The 10588-nt window shown below is 40.0% G+C and overlaps 1 protein-coding gene across 1 annotated transcript in view; it reads left to right on the top strand.

Annotated features, from left to right (window-relative positions):
* The window catches only part of BMPER (BMP binding endothelial regulator), a 132488-nt gene extending 122200 nt beyond the window's left edge, over window positions 1-10288 (top strand). The window contains exons 13-14 of the mRNA XM_019470535.1: window positions 1863-1993; window positions 8364-10288. Of these exons, the coding sequence (XP_019326080.1) occupies window positions 1863-1993; window positions 8364-8545 (313 nt within the window). The 3' untranslated portion in view covers window positions 8546-10288. The remainder of the gene's footprint in view (window positions 1-1862; window positions 1994-8363) is intronic.
* Window positions 10289-10588: the final 300 nt, after the last annotated feature.

The following is a 10588-nucleotide window of genomic DNA, read 5'->3' as shown; positions in this document are numbered from 1 at the left end:
TGGAACAGGCTGCCCAGGGAAGTGGTTGAGTCCCCATCCCTGGAGGTATTTAAAAGACAAGTAGATGTGGTGCTTAGGGACATGGTTTAATGGTGGACTTGGCAGTGCTAGGTTAATGGTTGGACTTGATCTTAAAGGTCTTTTACAACCTAAACAATTCTGTGATTCTATGAGTCTATATATTTGATCCAAAGCAATTCTGTTTACCCGCAGCATGTATGTATTGGTAAATGCAGGACAGGTAACCTTTTTACATTAGCACTTATGTTGCTTATTTGTCACAGTGAATTTTTAAGTAATTCCATGTTGGGGGTCCACTGAGAGTAAGATAATTAAAATCTCATGGAAATGTCAAGCAGAACTGTCAGGTTTAACCATATGAATGGTCACTGAAATAGCCAGCTACTTTGGCAAGGGGAAATACTCCTCTTCAAGGGGCACTGCTGGATATGCAGAAACAAGCTTGTCTGTGTTCGAAAGACCACCAATCCTCTCTCCTAGTTTTGAATAAGGGGTTTCTAAAGCATTGTATGGGCATTAGGGCTCCTGATTACTTTGACTGAGGTGCTTGCACCTTTTCCCAGCTATTACCTATTCAGCTATGGGGAAAGTTTCTGGAAAATTAAGCCTATAGCCATCCTTTTCCTATAGACAATTGAATTTTTGGTCCACAGTAAGAGCAATTAACATGGAGAGTTTGTTTTTTACTTCAGCCCTTGGTCTTTCTGGAGGATTTGTGCCTCTCACAAACGTTGCCTTGTCCTCTCAGGAACGGGGAAGTCCCTGAACGTGCATGGAGCAAGGGGCTCTTGCCCATTGACTCCCATGCACAGAGCACCCTCAGTGGAAAGCAGAGGAACTGAGTGCATGATTTTCAGGGGGCCGAGTAGGTCTTCCCCGCACCTTGTCCCTGCCTTCTAATGATTCCACTCGAAGCAGTAGATGCTTGGCATTTCTGAATTTGCATTGCTGCATTTGCAGAAGCATCTAAGCATTTTGCTTATGCAGAAACTGCCGACTGCAAATCCACTGGCTCTTGCCAGTTATATTTTAGGCCTGTGCCAAATGGGCACACATTCTGGATGAGCTAACTTGAAATATAGTGGTGACATATGCAGTAGCAGTTTCACTTAGGGCCATGTTAGCAGCTTTGCTCCCTGCCATGTTTTGTGGTGATTCCATCTTATGCAATGGAAGAAGATAGTGGTATTAACAAGTGCCTGGGGGATTTCCTAGCATGAGAACTGCTCAGTTATGCTGCATCACCGCTGCTCCTTTGGAGTCTCTTAAAGTCTGGCATTTAGTAGTGATGCTGCTGAGAAAACAGGCATATAGCTATTTTGGGGCCTTCAAAGCAGGGAGAGGCTGGAGGTAACCTAGAGAGAAGGGACCATTTCTCATCCTTTGCATGGAAGGGCATGTGCTCATTAACTGCAGAAGTCATCCACTTAACACTGCTGCTATTATTATTGGTAAAATTATTAAATTACTACTTTCCAGGGAATAAGAAAGAGGTCTTTATCTTGTGTTGACATAAAATCATTGTAAAAATGGAGTTTGCCTTCTCCCACTGTGGTCTCGGTCCTCTCTGCCTGACATTTCTTGGGTCTTCTTCTCAACTCCCTGTTTCTGTGTCATTCTCTCCCTGGTGCTCTTGAGACTTCTCTGCATCAGAGCAGCACATCAAAAAAGAGATGAGCCCTCGGGATGTAACAGCAGAGATGCGTTTAACTTTCTTGCCGTTTAGCACAAGTTGCTGTGGCATTGAACTCCATGTGACTGGAAAGTAAACAACTCCAAACCTCAGACAGATATCTGCCAAAGCTTTCCTTGCTTATTTGTTCTGGGGCTTTGTTCTGCAGGTCCTGTGTGACAGACATGTGCGAGTGCCCTGTCCATAAAAACTGCTACTGCGAGTCATTCCTGGCATACACCCGAGCCTGTCAGAGGGAAGGGTTGAAAGTCCAGTGGGTACCGGAGCAGAACTGTGCAGGTAAGCATTTTGGGACTTCTTCTTTGTAAGCCAATATATAGGCTAATAGGCTACTATCCTTTTACTGGTGGAGGAGGATCAAAAATGAACCGGCTAGAAAGGACTGGGATTGCACCAGCAGCGAAGCTGCATTCTGAGTTACAGAGAAAGACCTTACCAGGAAAGATCTTCAACCATCAAATATTAGAAATGTTTATTTCGCTCCAAAACTTTTCACCTCTAATGCCTCCTATCTTAATTTTATGTACTTTCAGGAAGAAGTACATGCCTTTTTCTTTCAGGATAACTTGTAAACAGTTGATTACAGATAATGTTTAAACTCCTTTGACCTGCTGTTAAAGCATAGTTATATTTCCAGAGACACCATGCATCTATGATTACAGTAGGTTCAACAAGGGAAGAAGAGAGAATGTATTTAATGGGAATATTAAAATGCAAACCTGCATTACTTTTGGTACTTGGACCAGATTCCCTGTGTGATTAGGACTGCATTAATTGCAAGTAATTGTGAGTAATTGTTTCCATGAGAAGTGGTGGCCTGTGGTCATGGGCATTTGGAGTAAAACGCAATGTTGTAGACGAGTATTTCCCCTGATGATGGTCTCATTAATTTAGGACATTCTATAATGACATTGGATTGTCTGGAAATGTATTCAGATTTATGTAAAGCAATTGACAGTAGTTGGAAAAAAAATGAGAGAAGGATACTCAGTGCTGGTCAAAGAGCTATTACTCTGTGGTCCATTTTGGTAATTGTGTGTGGCTCAGGGTCTACTCTCTCAACTGCAATTTCCTTTTCTGTTGAAGGCACGATAGCAGGGATGGGTGAGTGACAGAGCAAATTACATTTGATTGACTGTTCCTGAAAGGCTCAGGGTTTTTTTTTCTTACAAAGGAACAGAACAATCCAAACAGGGTATCACTAAGTGAAAGCCCTATTCAAGGATGTGGTCTCAGACAGCACTAATAAGGTATGTAATTTTAATCTGTTGATCTGGTAGCAGATCCAGGCAGAACCTGAAACAAGCATTCTGACTTCTTTTTTTTTTTTTTTTTGACCAAAGCACTTCAGACCAAGACCTCACTAGGGCAGATGCCGTAAAAAGAATAAAAACTCCAGTCCCTGCCTTAAGGAGTTTATACAAGTGTTATTTTTTTTTTTTTTTTTTTTTTTTTGACCAAAGCACTTCAGACCAAGACCTCACTAGGGCAGATGCCGTAAAAAGAATAAAAACTCCAGTCCCTGCCTTAAGGAGTTTATACAAGTGTTAGCATATCACAACTTAACTAATTGAGGCTTCTTTTCACAGTTTTTCTGGCATTTTACCAAAGACAAGAAAAGTTTCTAAGGCAAAAACAGTTATTGAGAGAACATTATGAAGGAATTTAAACACACATATTCCATTAAAGCTAATGAAAGAAGTGTTTAAATCCACCAGAGTTTTTTAATCTCAGCGCAGACTTCTAGAGGGAAAGGGGAAATCTTGTTAAGCAGAAAATATAGATAAGCTGTATGTGGTCAAGTACCCTCAAGACACTTACTTAAGCATCCAATGTCAAACAAGGAGCACCATCTTCTACAGTAAATCGTACGGTAAGCATTAAAGTGCATCCAGTGCACTCCATATGTTACCAGTGGCCAACATCAAGATTTTAATCTTTAACTTACTTTTTTCTCCCCAAAGCTTGTAGTTACAATTATTGTGTCCTAATTATGGATAAATGTTCCTGGGTATGAAACAATATATCCATAATAAAACTTTAGCATTCTGACTTTCATTTCCTGCTTGACATTTCATAGCTGGTGGGATACTTGGAAGAGCTGTGTTCTGATGAAAATGGAGTATACTTATTAGTAAAGTCAGGTTTTAATTATTCTTTTCTGTGTTATAAAACCAGATCTTGTGTGGTTGCCAGTTCCTCTACCCTGACTGCTGTACTCTTAGCTCATTTTTATAATCTTTAGAAAGTTTGTGTTGTCTGGAGGGCCAGCCAAACAGGATGCTCAGGAGGCTGAATTACCTGTCCTGTTCCCTACATGCTCTTCCTCCTCCCCCAGTGCGGCAGCATATCCTCCTCTAAGTCCTCCACGAAATACTGCTGCTCAAGGTTTGCTGTCCTTTGAGGTTGGCTTGGTAAGGGGAATGACAGCTGTCATTTAACCGGAGGGGTGAAGAGAAGAAGCTAATGAGTAAGGAAAATGGTTAGGGTAGGAAAGGGTTGGTGAGATCAGCACAGGAACTGAGAGGGTTTGGAAAGGAATATGGGTTTCCATGTGAAGTAGTGGGGAGTGAGACCTGTTAGGATGGGCACAGGAAGAAATACGATGTGTGAAGGAGAAGAAAAAAAACCAGGAGAGCCAGCATGAGGGAAAGAAGAAATAAGAGAAAGCGATACATGCGTGAGGGAAAAGAAAGGCTACAAACGGAAGGAAGAGGTTTAAAAAGGAAAGGAGATAGAAAAAAGATTTTTTTTTAGCCCAAGAAAGGCTAAGCAAGCAGTTTATAAAGTGCAATTAAGTAAACTGAAGTGGTGAAAGGCCTTGGGCCAGAGTAATTTAACACTGAATTTCTGAGGGCACTGAGAGAAAGAAGACTCCAAGAATGGCAGGTGGCAATAACTCCCTGCCATGGGCATGACTACACAAGCAAGAAGAAAAAAGCAGATATGGACTATAATAAAGTGCAAAGTGCACATGGTAGCAATGATGTGCTGACATGCTCCAACAGCCTCATAAAAACGGAACAATTTTCTCTTTTTCCTATGTGATTGGTTGAAGTAGAGGAGGATGAGTGTATATCTGATTTTTGACTCTTCTCTCCCGGGTCCCGTCCTCTCTGCTGTGGAATTTTCTGGCCAAAGTCACTCTTTTTGCCTGTTATATGTTGCTTCCCTTTAATCACTTTATTCCATGTGAATATGTATCAGAAGGCTATTCTGACTCCAGTGGAAACTCATTAAAAACTGAAAGTTGAAAAGATTAACACAAGTGTATCATTAGAAGGTCAGTGCCCAGATCTATTGCCTTCTACTATGTTAGGAGATGTTGTGAATTGCAAGCACCACGAGTGACATTCAATTTCAAAGTCCTACAAAACACCTCAAAAGCCCAAACTGTGCAACACCAGCAGAAGAAGCAGGATGATTCATTGATGCAGAAATATTAGCTCAGAAATTTCTGTGGAATCAGATTTACCAGATATCATCCACCAAGGGAATCCTTCAGCAGTTCCATGCTAGGTATTTTGGCTTTTGTGTTGGGTAACAAGAATTCCTCCTAAGTAATTATGGCCATGTCTACAAAGACAGGCGCAGACAGATACAAGCCTTCTCTGTGAAACTGCCAAACTGGCTGGAATAAACCAGCTCTGGTCTGAAAACTGTTTAGCCTTATTAGGCAGGGTTTATTAGCTCAGGCACAGCGCTGTATTTATGTGACTATATGGCTTCTGGACTGGAGCTGGCTATCATCCCGCCAGTTCAGAAAGCGGTCTGAGGAAGCTCACATCTGTCATGCCAAACACATGTTCTAGAAGAAGAGTGGAAAAATCCTGTTGGGACTGGTAATGTTGCAAAATGCAGTATTATTAGTAACTTTTGTACTTTGGGGTTGGGTTTTTGATTTTTTTTGCTAGTGCACTAAGGAAGTTATTACTAACAGAGCTCAGTTCTTTAAGAGAGGAATTTGCCTTGAAAGACGGGTGCAAAGGCATCACTTCTGTTTTCCATGTTTACATGGTACTGATTCATTTCAGCAGTCCCTGGGAAGCCTACTGCAGAATGTCTTTATTTTTATTTTTTAAACTGTTGATGAAGTGGAATGTTCTGGATCAATCACACCACATGTTAACAACTGAAGCACTCAACAATAAAAGCCATCCAGGGAACTTAAACAGCAGCCATTGTACTTTTCTGATTTTTCCCTTGACAGCAAGTTAATAATGCCATTATAGACTGCCAACAGCAGAAAATAAAGTCGTCATATCTTCTACATGGCATCATCTGAAGGAGAAGGAGGTGTTTTGACATACCACATCCATGTGGCAGAACAGAGCTGGGGAGTACTTACAGATGCCACAGCTGCTGAGGGCAGCCTGTAATATATTCTCATTTGCTCTGGGGCAGAGATGAGGAAGTGGAAAGGAGACCTTGGCTAACTTTCCTCAAATCCACCAGCTGAGGCACCAAACGGCTCAGGTGGAACAAACAGGCCAGCTGTTACTGTGGTAAAGCTTTGTGGGATGAAACCTTTGCAGCCTAAAAACTGAAGCTCACAGACCTTTCTGTATGGAAACTGCATGTACCGAAGCCAAATGTTTCAGTTTGTGGTTGGTCAATTACAGATCCTTTGAAGGGAAACTCATTTTCAGAGAGGAGGGACAAAAGCTTCTAGTAAACAGCCCCCTTAAGATAATTCACGTTGTATGTGGACAATCGCTATCTGTCTTTGTACATCTTGGTCTACTTTTCTAGACAGTTAATACATTGTTTGCAAAGCTCCTGGGAGCTCCGCACATTTTCGTTTCCCCTCTTATAGAGATTCAGTCTCTATTCTTAACACACTACGTAAATGCAGAGATTGTTGTGAATCTAACATTTTACTGTACTCTCAATATTGCTTGCATGTTTTTCGCACCTTCTAAATTTCCTGTTTCCTTTAAATTTCATTTTAGTTATTCCTTTTGTTTGTTCCTTCTTCAATGTGCATGAAAGTTATCATGCAGCGCAAGATGGAAATGTAAAGCTGGAAAAAAGTTCTCAAAGATCTATGCCCACAAGCAGAATAAGCCTATCTTGAACATTGCTGAAAATTGTTTTTTCCAACCTATTCTAAAATGATGTTCAATAAAAGATGTCTCACAGAGTTTTTAGGTAGCTTGCTCCAGTGCTTTCTCATGCTTAAAGCTAGAAAGCTTTTTTTTCCTAATATCTACCTAGTATCTAATATCTATCTAATATTCAGCTGTTGATTCTCTGTAACTCCAGGGTCATTTTCTGCTGTACTATCACATTTTTCCAATTTTTTGTTTGCTTATTTAATATCTATGCCCTGAGAAATTTGTATGCATTCTTGCCAAAATTCCTTCTTCTGCTTTTCACATATGTGTAAATGCCATAAAATGCATAAGAAGTAAGACTTGCAAGAAGCTGATGCTGTTCTGAAGATCACTTTGTTACTGGTGAAGGGGAACCCCTTAAATTTATGATGGCTTAATGCTAAGACTTCCATAGTCTGTGATACACTCATACATATTTAATCAATTTATTTCTGCCTATTTTCTCTTTATGAATACTAACAGTACTGTAATGGTACTCTAAGGCCAATTCTCACAATAAAACAGCATTTTTCTGTCCATAACAGAACTGTTCTTTAAAAAATCTGGACCTTCAAGCTCTCTCAAAATGGAAGAAACCTTCTTAATGCAACCACCGCTCTGTAAATAGCAAGAGATGATTCTGGATGCTTGAGAGTCCCTTATCATCTATAAGCTATTTTATCAGTACTTGTTTTTGCCATCAGCACAGCCGTTGTTAGAAAAGAATAACAGGCTTTTATTCGCTATCGAACCATGTATTATTCTCCATAGTAAAAAGGCAGGATATAAAATGTTAAGAGTTTAAATATTGATCTGGAGGGGGTATAGTGCTTTTAGCTGAGCCCTCAGTGGTCTCTTATGTTGGAAATGCATTGAACTGTCAACTACATAAATCAATGAATAGATACTGGAATCATTAAGTACAAGAATCCTAATTCTCAGTGATCCCTTGGTAAAATAGCATAAAGCATGGAAATAATACATTTTTTTAAATTTTTTTTTGTTTTAGAAGTGGTGCTGCTGAATTAACAGCATTGTTTTGCATTGCTGCAATATGCAATATTGAAAGTATAATCTTAGGAATAGAAAGTCTGATGTGGTGAATGACTCTCCCTTCTCTTCTTCTTTCTGTAGGAGTGGGACTGATAATAACTGTCCTTGTAATTGTTTCAGGAATCCTTGATAAAAGGCATTGTAACAAATAAATAAACAATGTTAAGCCTTAAATATAAAGCATAGATCTGCTTATAGATAGAAACCTTGCCAAAGCTTTATATACCGTCAGCTGTGTTAAAATTCTCAGACAGTTCAAGACTGCTAGGAACTTGATACCTTTTTGATTAGGAATTTTGCTACCTTTATATTTGTGATGTAAAGTAGTGTTGCATTTAATATAGTGGAATCTCTTTACAAGTAATTTTTTCCTCTAGATGATTGTCATACCAAAATGTGCTTTTTGATTCTTGCAGTAGAAACCAAGCAAACAGATATGTAACTTTCCTTGTGGGACTCTGTTGAATACGCGTATTTTATTCCATTTAACTGTCTTTCAGCAACCCAGTGTAAACACGGTGCAGTTTATGATACCTGTGGTCCGGGATGTGTCAAAACATGTGACAACTGGAACGAGATTGGCCCATGCAACAAGCCCTGCGTTGCAGGGTGCCACTGTCCGGCAAATTTAGTTCTTCACAAAGGAAGATGCATCAAGCCAGTCCTGTGCCCACAGCGATGACATCGCTTCTCTTTCTGCGGACACTAATGCGGGTGGTCACTGATCCCTTTGATGCTCACAGCCAGTGAAGGACTCCAGCTATTTGTGTGCAGATTCTGCAAAGTACACGTCTACTCACAGAGTGTAAATATGCTCCTGTGTGTGTATTTATGTGTATTTATGTATACACACATGGCACCTAGAAAGATATATAAATGTATACTGTGTGTATGTAGATACACGTATCTATACACAAGTGCCCTAAACGTAAGTACAACCCATATATTTATATATGTCCACACACCAATATACATCATTTCTATATATCCTAGAGGATGAATTATTATATGTATATTTTTTGCTATAAAGTTTATGTATTATTATTTCTAGGACCCTGATCTGTAAGTCATTGTATAAATAAACCAGGTGTTTTTAATATAATATAGTGGCATGAAAAGATTGGATGACCTTGCCATTGCATAAGTTTGTCGTTTCCAGGGAAACTTTTCTAGGGCCATAGCACTGCCAGACTGGATTAGCTTCAGCACAGAACCTGGATTTACAGTTGTACAGGAAACACATTTCTCTGGAGATGGAGGATTTATCTAGGAATATTTCATGCGTACCTTAGAGCTGCATAGTGATTGGTGACAGTGCTTAATCAGGCAGAGAAAGCTGGGGATCGGCTTTTATGCTTTACTGAAATAACTGTGCAAAAGGATTTCCAAAGCTGGTTGGCCAACTGCCAGCATAGAGATATTTCTTTCTGGAACGGCACCAAAGAGTCAGGGGCCAGATTTTCAAAAGTGTTCAGCACCCAGCAGCTCGCTTTGAAAATTCGACCACTTCCCATTTCATATCCTAATGCCCCGTCTCTGTTGTTGTGTTTGGCAGTAGCTGTGAATACACAATAAGGAGCTTCAAGAAAATATTCATGTACATATTAGCCCCTTTAACATGTTTGAAACTGCTGGGTTTGTTTCATATTTCCCCCAAATATTATGCAGAAAGCAAATCCCACTGTGAATTGGAGTGTTTGATTTCAGTGTGCCTTCAAACATGAAATAATGCCGGGTTTAGTAACTCATTTAATTTATCAGCATGGTTTAGAAGAAAGATAAATTCACGCCACCAAAAAAACAGTAGAGAATGTCAAATGCTAATTGGAGAACTGGAATTTATTTCCTTACTGGTCTTTTGCTTGAGGTTTACGAACATGTGGGCTCTGTGAAGTTTGCATGACTTTTGAAGTCTCCCAGGGGAGAAGCAATAATATGGGATTTCATTAGAAACTGTTAAAAAAGCCATACAACTTTCTCAAGCCCAAAGGGAGGGGGGGGCTATTTTTCTTCCACTGGAAAACCTCTTGTAGAGCCTGATGGAACAGTCTCTGGAGATGACAGAAATCTTTGGGCATCTGATTTAGGTTTATAATGAAGTAATATCCTCCCACACAGCTACTTCCATTATGCCTTGCATTGAAATGGCACATTGTAATGCTTTGAACAATTTTCTCCTTTAATTCTTCACTCTCCAGGAAGTTTCGCAGGGTCTGAGTTTACAGTGAGTGAGCGGGTGCAACACACTTGGGTTATACAACCTGTCTGCGATCCCATCCGGGAGGAAGATGCTCAGTGAGCCTGAGCTTAGGCACCACACTATCCAAAATGCTGCACCACCAGTGTTAAAAAGAGCTGGGTAAATCATGCCAGGATCGTTCCATGGATGTTTATCCAAATCTTAAATAAACTCAGCTTCATCTTTTTATGTCCCCTTTGTATTCGTTTTCTCGGAACAATCAAATAATTTGGTTGTACTGGCAGAGAGGGTTTTGAAGCCACATACTGGGAAGCAGAATTGCAAATGTGCAGATCCCATCAGAGCAGGAAACTAGAAGAGTTTTATGTGGCTCATGTGATAATTGAATGGCAAAGCTGAAATTTAGAACAACTGCAATTGGTCCAAGGAGTTAAAACATAAAATGGCAGTCATTAAAATAATATAAAGCATCAGTTAGACCGAAGAATATTTCAGCTTGTGAGCTTTCGATGCTGAGATATGGAG

The sequence above is a fragment of the Aptenodytes forsteri genome, unplaced genomic scaffold (genome assembly GCF_000699145.1).
Source record: "Aptenodytes forsteri isolate BGI_AS27 unplaced genomic scaffold, ASM69914v1 Scaffold270, whole genome shotgun sequence".
Lineage (NCBI taxonomy): Eukaryota > Metazoa > Chordata > Aves > Sphenisciformes > Spheniscidae > Aptenodytes > Aptenodytes forsteri.
This window is presented reverse-complemented; position numbering and strand designations above follow the sequence as displayed.